At 38.6% G+C, this 15,559-nt stretch overlaps 1 protein-coding gene across 2 annotated transcripts in view; it reads left to right on the top strand.

The window, feature by feature from the left end:
* The first annotated feature begins 990 nt into the window (after positions 1–990).
* Positions 991–15,559, top strand: part of gfra4b (GDNF family receptor alpha 4b) — a 56,540-nt gene continuing 41,971 nt past the window's right edge. The window contains exons 1-2 of one of the 2 annotated variants that reach the window (XM_042226065.1): positions 991–1,329; positions 1,410–1,496. In XM_042226065.1, the coding sequence (XP_042081999.1) occupies positions 1,454–1,496 (43 nt within the window). In that variant the 5' untranslated portion in view covers positions 991–1,329; positions 1,410–1,453. Of the gene's footprint in view, positions 1,497–15,559 lie in introns of both variants that reach the window. The other variant, XM_005935207.3, reaches the window with a different exon arrangement.

Raw genomic sequence — 15,559 nt, forward strand, 5'->3', positions numbered from 1 at the left:
GGAAACTCTATTTGTTGCTGCCGTTTTGGAGATGCACTAAAGTGGTCAGTCAACAAACTCTAAATGCACATCCTGGTCCACTGATGTTCTCTTCCCTCTGAACCATAAAACGAACAGATGGTGCGAAAGTTGAATTCTTAACACTAAAGAATCAATAACTGTCTGTTTCAAAACAGTGAACAGCTCTGAAAATTGAGCATTTGGTCTGGCTGTCAGTACTGATCGGGAACTGCATCCACCTCTCTGTAGGGGGCAAGCATTAAAGGTTTTCCGTGAAACAAAAGAGAAAACTTTATAGTTTGATAAGACTGCAGTGTATTAATATTGTTTGAAACATGTGACTTTCACACTGGTATCCGGGTGTTGTCCTGTGATTAGAAAAACGATTTTTCTGTCTTCAGCCATCAGATGGTGTCTCTCGTATTTATCTTATGTGTGTCTATATTAGCTATCTCATCAGTATCTTCTAATAATGATGTTAGGTTAGCATATTTCAACTGTTAGAGCTCGTACAAAGACGCCTAATCAAACAGACTTCTGGTTGAGAATGCCCCAAATGTGCCTTTTTTGAGAGTCGGTATTGTTTTTAACCTTTTGTTCGGCTTCTTTAATAACATTTGGGGAGCTCAAACACTTTCTTTATTAACTGGCTGCAAAATCTCATACTTTTTATTATATAAGCAATTTGAATGGCAGGTGTTAGACCTTGAGGTGATGAGACGGGACAGGGAAGTGAACAGTAGGAATTATAAAAAGGGAGCTCTTTATCTCTTAATGTTTCATGGAATTCAGGTAGCGTTAAAAGTATAGAGTCAACTGCTTGAAATATTCTGCATTTTTTGGGTTAGAAAATCAGAAACTGTAAGGAAAACATGAGATGCTCAATAGTATCACAGAGTAAGTGAAGACACAGTTAACTACTTTCGCCACACCGTAGGTCCTCTGAGTCATAACATTATAGTGTTTCTGTGAATTAACGTCTCATTTTCACCGCTAAGCACTGACCACGTAAGCATGCGGTTTAAAATGTCCCTTCCTACACAAACAGTCCCCCTCCTCCCCGTCTTTGGCAGTGGTTCTCCCCAGCACTCTGCATCTCTCCAGCAGCGGACTCAAGGACCTGTGTGACCACCTCGACGTGCAACAGAAGGCTCTCTGATAATACCGGACCGTACAACGCACAGGACAACTTCCCCTCACAATATTACGCATGGCTCTGCCTTTGCGCAAAAGCGCGACTCTAACAGCGACTTGGAAGTGACTGATGGGATTGTAAGACAAAAAAGACAGGGACAAATAGAAAAAGACGATTTGAGGATTTTTCAAGAGGTTATTCTCTTTGCGCAAATAATGATCTCCAAATGCATAAAGGGGCACTTCATTCTTACCGTGTAATTATCCTGCTGTAGGTGTAGCTCCGACGCATAACCAGAAATTCAAATTTCAAACGGAGATGGATCTGTGGGGAGTTTATCTCTTTCATCTTATAACTTTGGGTGAGTAAAAACTTGTCTTTTCTATTAGAGCACCAATTAACCAATGTCACCTGTCCTCGCCCGGGAAACAAAGTAAAACAATCACGGTTCGGGTTTTGATTGCAAAAAGCTGATGAAATTAAGTTGGAAGGAGTTCATCGGTCGCCCCCTCCTTCAGCCTTTAGCACGGCTGTATGATCACAACTGTATTTCAAATCTTTCCGTAAAATGGCATTTAATTAATCAACAATAACTCAAGAACGAGAATGATAAATTAGCGCTATTCCTCAGTCTGTGTGGTCGGCTATGCAAAACGGATATGCCTACGTGCACGTGCTTATTTGTGAGCGTCCGTGCGTGGATGCTTTTAGTGTAGGTGCATTTTCCCACTACAGGTATCGATGTGTATAACTATCTTTGCCTTAACTTTTGCATTTATGCGAAATACACCATGATACATATCCACGTGACGTGTTCATATACTGAAAAACATTAAATGGCTCTATCAGTCAAAATATCCTTAAATATACATTTTCAAACTTTAAATAGCAGAATTTCTTCTTTTTCTTTTCAAGTAAAGCCTCTAAAAGTGACCATCAGCAGCAGTACATCAGTCATTGCTGTGAGTGTCACTGAGGTACCTGCTCTCTGTGTAATTGAATGGAGCTGGAATATTGATTTTTTTTTTTTTTTTTTTTTTTTTTTTTTTTTTTTGTGGTAACCGTCCACTGTCTTCAAAGAGAAGAGCAGCTTGTTGTTGGGTCTCAGTGTCTCTTTGTCATTATACACAAATGTGTCAATCTCAGTCCTGCTGCCACAGTGTTAACTATTATGATTATACCCACTGATGGCTGCAACTCAAGGCAGCATCATGCCCATTTTAATTGGCACCAGGTTTCCTGCTTAACAAAGACAGTAAAAAGCACTGTATCCAACTCCTTTATTCATTATTAATATCCACATTGGAGGTCTTCATTAGAGAAATGAAAGAAGATGCCAGTAAGAAATGCTGAATGGGAAAACAGTTTGCTCAGCTTTTCTCTCCATATTGACCTGTAATGAAAGCACTTTATTTTGGCATGATCTGGCTGGTAATGGATAACTGGAAAAAGACAGAGATATGACCATATGTCTTGTAGCAACTCCCAATTTATATTTCATTTCACAAACCTGCATATTCATGTTAAGATTTGAATATTTTTCATAAAAAAGCATGTCTTTATTCAAAAGAAAGTCTGTCTAAGTCTGCTTAGCCATCTGCTTAAATTAATCAGCCAAGATCCAACTGTAAAAGGTCAGAAAATACAGCCTGGTTGGATGACTCAACTCATTTAGTCAGCCTTGTGGGCAGAAAAATAAAATCACACATTACCAAGCTCTCCTAACTATTCCATATACCTGCAAGTCAACACAGAGTGATCTCAAAATGACCACAATTTTGCAAGAAAGTGCTCTTAAACCGAACACCAGGAGACGTAGTTCTCAGCTGGGAATTGGGCCATTAGAGGTTGGCGCTGTCAGATTATTCCTCTGGGTTTGTTGCCTCACTTTGCTGTGAAATCAAGTTAGAACGGTGAAAGATTTTCGGTCCAGCAAAGAACCACACAGATTTACACCATATTTACACCATATTAGGATGCAGTAGGGCACTTTGAGGTGTGTGTGTGTGTGTGTGTGTGTGTGTGTGTGTCATTTCACTTTTATTGTTGATAAGAACCAGACGAGTTTCCTTAGGGGCTGAACTAATGAGTCAATTAATTGGATAGAGTTAGTTGACAGCTTTAAACTCTTAAGTCTATTTTCCCGGGAACATGCATGCTTTCAGGTTATCACAATCTAAGCATTTTTCTCCTTTGTTTTTTTCCCCCTTTTTTCCTTTCAAACACTTGGCAAAACAAATCTGACAAGCTGTTTGATTTTTAGTACAAATAAGTGACATATTTTTCAACGATAATAATAATAACAAATTAGTTGCAGCTTTATGCTTGTTGGTTTGGTTAAAGAGCTCTGGAAATGACTTACAAATGGTTCCATTGGTGCTTTTTCATTAATTAGCTGCACCTGGCGAAATCTGGTTGGTTGGTCTGTAACGAGACACAAACAGTGATGATGTTCGGTCCAGACCTGCAGGTACTGAGGAAGACATTAATCTCGGAGAGGGTCAGTTTATGCATTCAGAGGACTTATGGAGTTCAGAGTGAATCAGTCTTGCCTGCGCTGTTATGGAAAGCTAAAATGAATCTGAGGCTAGTAGTTGACTGTCCGAGCTTTGATTTTATCGTGCGTGATAAATGTGCGCTGGTGTTCACTGACGGGTCCACACCGAAGCTCAAAATTATATAGAATTAAGCACAATTGTGCTGTGCAAGTCTTTTTAAAGGTTAGATAAGCTTTTCTTTTAGTATAAACTTGAAATGGAAAATTGTATGCCACAGTTACATCACAGTGATTTCATATCAAGGTGCAACTCCCAATTGCAGGACAAGGTGATTGCATTTAATATTAGTAGGTCTAACTGAGTGAAAGCATCAGAAGTGATCTCTAGTGGCACTCAGACTAGTAATAGTTGCAGTGAAAACTCAATATCAGGTGACAAGAATGCAAATGTATTTCTCTTCTAACATTTTTCCTGATTAAAGCCTGTTACAGCGTTTTAGTTCATCTTAAGAAGAAAGTGCACAGAATCTATCATTTAAAAGCACCTCCTTCAATCACAGCTGCTTCAGCACCCGGTTTAAGCCTACCATCATGCTATATTCTCTGATTTAATGGTTTTGACATTGTGGGATATGACCTGTGTCTTTAATGGAGATAGATAAGTACTGCCATGCATGCTATTACCTAGCATACTGGCCGGCCTCTCGTAGGGGGATTTGTCATGAATCTCATTTGAAGCAGGTAGTCCCCATGGCGAAGAGACAGCCCATCACAAGCTTTCTTCTATCCTACGTGATGAAAGCCCATGCTTCTTCTTAATGCCACTTTAACAAAGAAATCCCATGTAGGACACAAGATGCATGTGAACCCTAACATCAATGTCACGTAAGGGCTAAAAACCCTGTCTCCATTCCCATTCTGGCTAAAACACAGATTATATAACACCTTATGCAATTTAAAGGGACGTTGTTTCACTGCAGCTAGAAATTCAACAAATTTTATGTTATGTTTAGCAATTGTTTTATCACTCTATAAAGAATTAGCTCATTAACAGCTTAGCTTCCACAGACATTTATATGGACGTCTTTGATTGAGACAAGAATAGTTTATGTCAGAGAGCCTGAAATTTTCATAGCACTTCTCTTAGTGGCCCCTTGGTATCCAAATAACATCCAAGAGAGGAACAATTTCACTTTCTGTATTTCTTGGAACACAGAGTCTGTTTCACGGTGTAATTTAGTACTGATTGTAGGGAAAATGTAGCCTGGTTCCAGAGCTCATCACCACCCACACCTCTGATTTGTTCAGTGATTCAAATGAAGTGAAATAAAATGGGCAGGCAAGGGAAGATCAACTATTCAGATGGTAGTAAGCTAAACACACACACATTATGAAGCCAAGTATCCATTCTAAACTCTACTTAAAGGGAATCAACAAAAACGAGTATACAGACTTTTCCACATTTCCAGCTCATAACAATAAAAATAATAATAATGGATTGGATTTATATAGCGCTTTTCCTAACATCAATGACACGTAAAAATAGTAGTTAGTTTACATAAAAATAAACTAATACGAAAAAATGACTTGCCAGCGTAATGTAATACAGCAACACTGTAAACTGCACTACGAATTTCAAGCTGACCATACATCTACACTGGTTTAGTTTTAGTTGGCGGTATTGTACCTAATGTTATGTTTTGTATATTGTATCTATGCCATAAAAACAATATTCAGTTTTTCCCTGTGAGTTTTGAGCGTCCATCCATCCATCCATACATATTCTTCCACTTTTCTTTCATGTCAGTGTCACAGTGGGGCTGGATCCCAGCTGTTATAGGGTGAAAGCCAGGTCACAGGTACCAGTTTGTCACACAAGAGAGCCATTCACACTCAGTCAGTTTACTATTCCCAATTAACCTAGTGTGCATGTCTTTGGGCTATGGGAGGAAGCCAGAGTACCCTGGGAGAACCCACGCAAGCTTCTCCCTCCCAGCTGGCAGATTCAAGTCCAGGACACTCTTGCAGTGAGGCAACAGTGCTGACTGTACTGCCTGCAGTTTTAAAGACCATTTAGGAAACTTAGTGGCAGCTCTTAGCTTTAAAAGTATGTCCTCTTTTATTTCATTTTCTTCACTGCCTGACTGTTTAACCAAAGCCACAAGACAGTTATAATTTCACTGTTACCGTTTATTTTTAAATGTTAATATTAAGCACTTGTCAGTGTTCTTTGTTGGAGTAGTGAGGTGTACCGAAGCGATAATCATTTGGTTATCCAGTAGAAAAAGGACGTAAAGTACCATTTTGTACACAAAGCACTTTTTAATATAGAGCAGCAGGTGAGGACATAAAGGAGAATAAAATTATGGAATTCGGCACAAGTGAAAGTTGCATTAATAACTTAATGCATCTGTCCTAAATACACCTTTGCTAAGCTCTATATTATTAGACATCAAGAGTTAGTGTTGCATCTAGTGAACATCAGTCTACAGAATATAAAATTATAAAAGATACAAGTTTTCATCTATCAATGCAGTACATTTGAGCAGCGGTCACTTGCTGGCAGAGCAGGAAGCTAAACGCTTCAGAGACAGAAAGGCTGTTACACTTTTCCTGTGGGCTGCTTCTCTTCTCCTGCTATTCTAGGAGCCCTTTAAATGCCTTTGTATTTAATTATTGAGGTTTCAGAATCTGCTGTTAAGCTGGCACATTGCCATTCATCTGATGTCAGTCAGTCTGATGGCTCCGACCTTTAACGGGGACATTATTTAATTTCTCATCATCTTCCTATAATATTTAACTATGATAACTTTAAACAGTACATAAAGTTTGAGAGTAAAAGAGCCACTCACCGTTGGACTGTCTAAAAGTCTGAGACAAGCTGGGGGAGGGTTATTGCAAAAGACATGCCATTGATTAGGAGTGATGTATGTGGGTGAAAAATAAATGAGTCTGAGTTTAAAGCCCTAATCCATTATTATAGTCGGGTGCCCCGAGTTATATCACTGGTACCTCATTACCGAATGTGTTTACACTTTAAGATTTATGTGATTGAAGACATTCTATTAGAGGAAAATGACCAACAACAGGTAATTTGGAGACACAGTATACAATGCCTGTCTAACATTAGCGGTCTCATTTTCCTGTTTTCACAAATCAGTCATGTCTCATTTGGTTATGTTTTTCCCTAGTGTACTGAGATCTTATTAGGTGTTTCAAGCTGCTGCAAGCAGAATTTTTATATTAACACCAGGTCAGAAACAAATCACTTTTGTATATGAAAAGTTTTTCTTACTTTGTTTGTGATGAACACACAGATAACTCAGACAGCTCTACAGTCTCTTCCTGCAGTTCTGCAGAGCATTTCAGCAAAGCATCATTAAATAGTCTAACAGTGCATTTAAATTACACATAAACAACACTCTAACCCAGCTTTAACTCTTCATGTGTTATGTAAACTTATAAAAAGCTAAAAATGTAAGAACATGAGATGCCAAATATGCCTGAAGTAGCATGATTTTACACGTAACACAATGATATTGCATTTGGGTTTCCAGCCAGCAACTAAACAACAGACAAACAACATTAAGCTACTTGCTGGTGATCACAAAGGATTGCTAGTATTAGATATTTATCCTTTTGTGATGCTGGAAACCAGTGCACAGGAAAAAGGAGAACGAGCACTGGAATTAATTATGTTGGGATTTGCAAATACATAAATTAATCTGAATTTTGTAGGTGTAGTAAATTTAGTGAATGAGTAAATATCCTGAAATGTAAAAAGCTTTTAACGATGCTGTAAAAATCTTTAAGAGTTCTCTCCATAATGTGATGAAAGCCTTTTATATACCTCTGGGTAAATTCAGTGGTGCCACGTTCGTTTTTCCGCATTCTATGAAATAAATCTCAGACAAAATGTATTTTTCCAAAAGAGAATAAAAGAATATTCATCCAGGTGAACTGGTTTATAAATTAGCTGTAGAGGTGAATGTGAGCATGAATAACTCTCTCCTGTTTTTGTGAGCCCTGCGACAGACTGACAGCCTGTCATGGTTGTATCCTTCACCTCACCCAGTGCTAGAATCGGCTCAAACCCTGTCCCCACGGCCCTCGGTTCAGAGCTATGAAAACAGCCATAATTAAAGCGTACTTGAATACAAGTCAAAGGTAAAAGAAAACTTGTCATTCATGATTTTCCTTCTTTACAGTTGTGATATGAAATGGACTTTTTCTAAATGATAAAACCTGATGAAACAGACCCCACACAGTGGTGGGTTCAGCTGACAAGTGAAAAGTCCAGTGTTCACACAGCCAGTTCTTTGTCACTCTTCTTATGTAAGATTTAACACTTATTGGGAGGCTTTTATTGCACTTACAGTTGATCTAATTCATCTTCACTTTAACTGTCACTTATATGCTCCATTATATGTGTATGAAGAGAGACAACGAGAGAGGGAGAAATACATACATATAAGTGTGTGTTTTTCTCTTTGTGTTACTTACAAATGAATACCAATGCTGTAAATTGTAAGTACATATACTAAATGCAGAGTGTCATGTTACCCAATGAATGGTAAAAGTAAGAATGTAAGGATAAAAATAGAATAATCCTTTAATTGTCCCACAAGGGGAAATTTGGTTGTGACAGCAGCCAAAAAGACACATATACAAACAAACAGTACACAGAACAGAAACATACACAATTTTTCTTACATATTTACATTAAGGACAGTGGTTACTATATACAGGGAGTACTGTACCGTTATTAAATTAAATAAAAATAACTAATAAGAAGAAGAAATAAGAAGCTTTACGATTATAATGATATTAAAACTGTTGACATTTGCCCCAAAAGTTGATTTTGTTCATCTGGATGTAAAGTTTTCAGTTCAGTTTGCTTATTAAAAAAATAAGGCAGCATTAGCTTGTTTAGGCGAACTAGCCAGGGAGCTACTAGTCAAAACTAACCAGTGCTCTCTTCATGGCTTTGCTGTCTTACTGACTCAAGTTTAAAAAACAAACCTAAAATCTAAACGTAAAATAGATGTTAATATTTTTATAGCCTAGCCTATACCCAGTATAGGTAACTAACAATCAAGCAACACAGCACAAATGCTAACTATTTGTTTTTCTTTTTTCTGTCAGCATTGGCACCGCAGCTTTCTGTGATTACAAACTGATTGGTTGAGGTAACTGTTGCCCCAGGGTTTGATGCAAATGTTGATCACATAACAGCATCAAGTTGGGAAAATCAGGATGTGCATCTGCATCAGTATCAGGTCTGAACAGTTAGGATAGATGGATGCCTGGACACTACATATACAGAGTTTATTTTCATTTTTAAACTGTTAATCTACCACCTGAGTCAGTCTGAGCTCTGCGTGGAAACCTCATGGAACAGTTTTCACACACATTACGCAAGACTTACAATTCTTTATATATTTAAAGAAATCTGGTTGCAAAATGTTTTTAAAGTACAAATAAAATGTACAAAAGCAGAGAGCTATGCTCCTAGGTGCCAGAATAAGACTGGCTTTCCCTCCATACATAATTACAAACTGAGATGCAGCGGCTGCTTTACAACTGACTTTGTTATATCAGTCCAGGATCATGCAACGGCAGCCACTAACAAAGGTCTGGGCAGGAAAATCACTGCGGTTTAAGTTGGAAGGACATTCTAGCTCATGGATAAATGCTTTTGAAGATCAGTCTTACATTTTGTTTTGTTTTACCGATATGTATTGTTGAGCAAGCAGTTTCTTTTAGTATGATGTAAATTTGTGAAGAACCGGTGAGGATTTAGTAAAATAACACACTGTTTAAAACAGCTATAGAAGACTATCCATCCATCCACGCATCAATCTTTGGTTGTTTATCCGAGTCTGTGGATAGACCTCGCTCTCTCCAGCTCTGAAACCAGGATTTATGTCGATGGAGGCAATTTGTTCCTGGTAGGATCTCTTAAGAAAAACTGGCGCTGGGTGAAGAACTGACGTGCTTCACAAGAGCTCTGTGGCAAAAAACAACAGGCCATGTTACCTCACTCAGATTGGGATTACTAAACCAATATCCCAGCATCACTCCTGGGAGGAGGGACTCATAGGTGAGCATCTGTGGTCAGATCTTAGCCCACGGGGTGCGGTCGCGCACAGCCCAAATGAGCCACATGAGCCAACGCTCCTGCCGAACCAACACCTGCAACGGCTGTAGGGGCCCACTCCAGTGTGGATCAGGTGGCAGCCAAAGGTGGAAGCCTCGGTGGTCTGGTTGCTGTAACCATGTGGAATTATATTTGTGGAAAAACTGGTGTATGTTAAAACATAATCACAAGCAAATAATTCCATTTTAGGGGTGGAAGGATTTATTGCCACTTGTTCAGTTAAATTCCTCATGTGTAACTTAAAAAACCCACAAACTCGGAGCCAAGCCCACAAACTAGCCATCATGCATGTAAGAGTATCTGCTTGGCAAGCAAACTCTTGATAGTTTGAAGGGTGGAGCAAAGAAAGAAGGGCCCTAATGTGATTGGTCAGTTTCAAAGAAGTGGCACCACAAACTCTAGGACTGGGAATGATTGACAGTGTGAGTTACGCCGTGGCAGCAGTATAAGTGCTGTTTTACACCATGTTTGTTAACAATTTGAAAATAAAGTTCGACAAATTAACTATCAAAAGTTAGTTTTTGCTGTGTAGAAGCAGATATACTGTTAACTGTCAATGGATTACGTTATTGCTGAAGAAACTGGAGGGTTATGAAACCGCTGCACTCCTGAGATAAAGACACAATAAATTCAACCGCAGTTTGAAGGCTTTATTTTCTTTACTTTGTTCTCCTTTTAAAGCTTTAATTGCCGACTGTCATATTTAGCAGAATTAAATCAGCTTGTAAATCATGGTATGATTTTGCTTCAGTGAATCAGCTCCAGCAGCAGCATTAAAATGGTGTACTCTTTATTGACTTATACTTTAAACTTTATAAATTATTATTTTAATGCAAAATATTTGTACTTTTGCTTCAGTAAAAGGTCATTTCTACAGAATGTACATAAACTGTAATATTGCAACTACTGAAGGGCAGGATTTAGGATCCTTCTTTCACAACTGTTAAAAGTTGACAATCAGTGGTCACTGGTAAATCAATGAGGTCTGATCCTTAGAGAAGATAAACTCTATTACACCTCTCTTCAAAAGAGAGGCTAAGAAGCACTAAAAACACTCAGGCGAAATATTACTTTTTAAATTGAGTAACAGTGATACAGCTGCAAAATGGATTTCTTCAATCTGCTTAATATGAACGCTGAAAACTGCTGAGGATTACAAAGTTTAGAGGCACAAAGTGAAAACGATACGTAGACCTGATCTGACTAAAAGGTGCATTAGTCCCGTTAGCAAATTCAGAAGATGGCTCTGAGGTTATAGACATACAGTGGCCTCTAAGGGCCAAACAGAGGCTCATTAACTCAGAGTCTGTCAGCGGTTATCGAGAGAAAAAGGACTGTTCCAGACAAGTAGGCATGGCCCCATTATGACACAGTTTCAAATGGAGGGCTTAAGCTCCATTTTTTGCCTTCCTCTTGCATTTCTGGGCCACTGCTAGATCTATTGAGTGAAGTTTCACGAAGATATATGGAGGTGAATACTCAGGACAAAGACCCAAGACATACTTTTTGGTCTTCGGTAGTTGTTTTGTTTTATTTAAATGTCTGTAAGCTAGCCTTAAATACCTCTGAGTCATCAAAAAAATACATTTTTATGAAATTCAGAGTGGTGTAATCCTCTTAAAAATTATAAGATTAGCTTATGTGGCTTTCTTAATAACATTGATCTCTCTTATTTTGATTAAATAACCTTGAGTCTGCTTTGGAATTTATTTCTGAATAATATAGTGAGTTTTCTGTTTCTTCTTTGACTTCCTGGCATTAATAACGACAGAGTGTAGGCAGTAGTAATCTATCCAGTGTTTTTCCTCTCAACAGAAATGACAGCTGCTGAAATTCATTCCCTTATCCCCTTTCCAATTTTACTGTGGTAAAAGCTACTCTGTCATACACTGGTCATGTTTTTTGAAAAGACTGTATCCAGCAGTAATAGTAATTACTGCTTAAATCCGCATACTATGAAAAGGCCAAGAGAAAGTGTCTTAGGTTTGATATGTATGTTCCCCTTTCTCTAAATTAACTTCTTTTCACAACTGCTGGCCTATTATATTGGCCCAGAAGATTTAAAATATGTGGCAAAAAGTTTAGAAACCAAACTCTAAGCCAGAAAAGGAGCTCAGACGACATTGCTTGCACATGATGGATGCAGCTTCCTTGTATCATTGTTGCCTAAAAAACAGGTTTTGTGACAGGCAGGATGAACGAGCTCAGCAAAGGGACTATTTGATATCTGTAGCCGCGCATATGTATTGTAGGCTTATATGACTGCTATTATTCAATTAAAATAAGTGCTGCATCAGACTTTATAGTATTTAATTACCGTTTCATTGTTTGTTTACAGGCGCAGGCAAGTGAATTACACTACAGTTCAGCCAGCAAATGGAATTGTTTCTTATCAGCGTTCCCAGACTAGACCATACAGCAGCCGAGTTACGACACCAAACAGTTTTTCACTGAAATTAATTCAGCATCTTTTATGCCTTAGGAGGATCTCTTCAGTTAATCAAATCAGCAAAATCAGTTTGTGCCCTTATTGTAACCACAATAAAAAGAAATGACTGGAAATTCTTGTTTGCACAGTATGAATTGAATTATTGTCTTGACCGAGAAACATGAAATAGAGAAAATGGCACTAAAGCGATTAAAATCAGAACCTACCAGCAATCTGCGGAGCCGGTCCTGTCCTCAGTCTGATCCATATGACTCAAGTTACAGTTGTTGTAAAAGTACTGATCCTACCTTGGAGCTTTCCAGGAGATGAACATCTGATTACAATGCAATACAAAGACAATATTAAAGGTCACACACAAAAATACTAAATTACCTAGCGATATAAATATGTATATGTGTTAGCTATTAACATTTACCTGAATTTCCAGGAGAAGATGCACTCATACGATAAGGGCAGTAAGTCTTAATTTATTAAAACAAACATGTATCAGTTTTCCAATAATTTTCATATATCTGACAAATAAAGACGTCTGTTCTTGTGTGCATGAAACACCACTGGATGAAAAATACAGTAGTATACATTTACCTTTGACACTTGGTGAGATGCTAAAAACATCTGCATGCAGGAGAAACCCCATCTATCTATTGAGGCTGGTAATGATCGCACATTCAGCCTTCAAAAATACACATTCACACTGACATTATAGTTATCAACACCACCAGCTCAGGAGGACAAATAGTGGACAAAGTGTTTCTTGTTCTCATTTTGGTGTGAGCTTTTTCTATTTCCTTCCACAACCCCAAAACACCCAGGACAAGTGAACTGGAAACTACATTTCCCGTGGCTATAAATGCAAATACGCTTGCTCCAGCCCACTGTGACCCAGCACACAAGTAAGTGAACAGATGCTTTGAATGTTCCACCCATAGCGTCACATTTCTAAATAAGATTAGACAAAGACTGACATAAGAGCTAAACATCTTGAAAATATCTCAGATATAGAATCCTTGAAGCTGAAGTTTCAAAAACATCCAAAATTTGATGCATTTACTTTAAAAGGTTTTTCAGTGTGTGTGTGTCCTTGTAATACTCAGGCGGCAGGACACAGTTACTATCCTCTGAGAACCCCACTGGATTAACTGGAATTTATCCGACAAAATAGGGACTCCTGAGCAAACTGAGTCTGAATAATCAATGTATATCTCAGACGCAATGCATTTTATCCCACAGAGCATACTCTTGAGGTGATTAGTCATCTCATGCTTTATTGTACAACCTTATAATAAGTAGATGATAGAGGTTAGATTGAGTGTTGTTCAATTCCTCCAGTGTTCCCGGAAAGGAAACAAACCATTACCAAAGCAGCAGACAGGAACCGGCTGGAGGGCACCTGTCCTCGTGAGCTGCATTGGATTTACAACATCTGCTCCATGCAGCCGAGGATGCCGCCTCCGTTTACCACTACTTGATTAATTATTTCAGGCACTGGGTATGACACAGCCAACAAATTGTAAATTGCATGCATAGAAAATCACCATGTTAGCATAAGCTCAATACTTCTCAGGAAAATAAGTTATTAAATATTCTGTTAGGACTGTTTGGTTTCCTCCACATTAGTTTTAGCACAAACGTCTGATCTGAACATGAAATTATTCTACATTATTAGTGAGACTGGTTTGCTTTTCTACATGTTTATATGTAGACGGCTTCATGTCTCATTAACAGCCACGGTGAGATGGATGGTGGCCTCATTTGAAGGCCTTTGATTCTGTCACCACCCTGTAGATCCAAATCCCTTTCCTCTCTATGGCTTATTAGGTCCTAATTAATTGGATCAAGTGAATGCCACTAAGCATTTGACAGCTCTCTGTGAGTGATAACTGTGAAACCAGAGCCACATTCCCACGTGAATGCCCCCGGAGAAGAATCCCTCCACATTAGGTCCACTGACTCTCTGCCACGCTCTTCCTGAGGGATCCAACCCTGCTGCTGTGATGATAACACATAAGAACCACGCTTTGAAAGCTGCAGTGTGTTTTGAAGTTATGTAGTGTCATGATAAATATAGCTTCATAATAGTTGGTGAAGTCTATCAGCTTATAAACAAAAATAGTTTGATCAAGCATAATGTTACATAATCATTGATTGATAGACATGTATGAAGTTAATATAAACGTACTTACAAATTGTCATTTAAAATTGAGCCATAAATTCCATGTATTCATTATATTTTTATTTAATCAAAAAAAAAAAAAATCGAAACGCACTTTGCACTGTCTGTCAATGTGAGCGCTATAAATGAATCATTAATCCTCTTTTTGGCACAGCACAGCACACTGAAACTTCAAATACCAATCTTAGTTTAATTTCCCATACCGGTAGCCTCATTAAAAACATGCCTCTGCCTCAGACACCTTACATAAAATAATAATAAAATAAAATAAAATATTTTATGTATGTGGATTTTATGCATGCTGCTCATCTTCCTGGTGTGGTCAGCAGAAGCAGAGTTCTGTGGCATCCTCTCTCCATTAGGTGTTCGTGGTAGCCTTGGGGTGACTTGTTTAAAGCGCTCAGATCTTTAGTCCGATCTTTACCGTTATAATTTTAATCCGAGTGGAAGGTATCCAATCCTCCGGTGCGTGCAGCTCAGTTAGCAAGATGGCAAACAATTACCAAGGAATTCATATTATTAAAAAGCCCATGGCTGAAAGGGATAAGCACAACATTACATTAAAATGCAGAATTTTGCAGGTGGAGAGGCCCAGTGAGCAGGAGGTGCTACGGCTTTGAAACACTAACATGTGTTAGTGCCATCCAAAGCTGTCAAAGGGGAAATTAATGCTGTTTGCTGTTTACACTGTGAATAAGCAGGAGATGCTACTATCAACTTGATATGTAATGTAATGATGTACAGTGTTCTCACACTATTTTATCTGCACTACAGATAAACCCCAGAAGCTGATTTCATTTGACAGGAGTGATTGCTGTGTGTTGTGGCCCGGGACACTTGAAGAGACGAGGCTAAGCGTCATTCAAGTGGATTCGGGCACAGTAATCATGTTGCATGATCTCCAAGCGTGGAATTCCAGTGTTTCATCAGCTGTTAGGTAATTACCAGATTTAAAAGGCGTGCGAGAGGGGAGGATTTCAGCCTTTCCAGAAACTGCCCCAAATAAGTCATGAACCTCATGGTTCTCTCCAAGAGAGCTTCTCAAAAACAAGGAGAAGAGTCGAGATGCTGGAGCAAACTGAAGCATACTTGGGCTCGGATCATTAAGTGCAGTGGGATTGCAGGCCAATTTTGGCGTGAGGAGG

The sequence above is a fragment of the Haplochromis burtoni genome, unplaced genomic scaffold, assembly GCF_018398535.1.
Source record: "Haplochromis burtoni strain Fernald_Lab_line unplaced genomic scaffold, NCSU_Asbu1 Contig_194, whole genome shotgun sequence".
In the NCBI taxonomy this organism is placed as follows: domain Eukaryota; kingdom Metazoa; phylum Chordata; class Actinopteri; order Cichliformes; family Cichlidae; genus Haplochromis; species Haplochromis burtoni.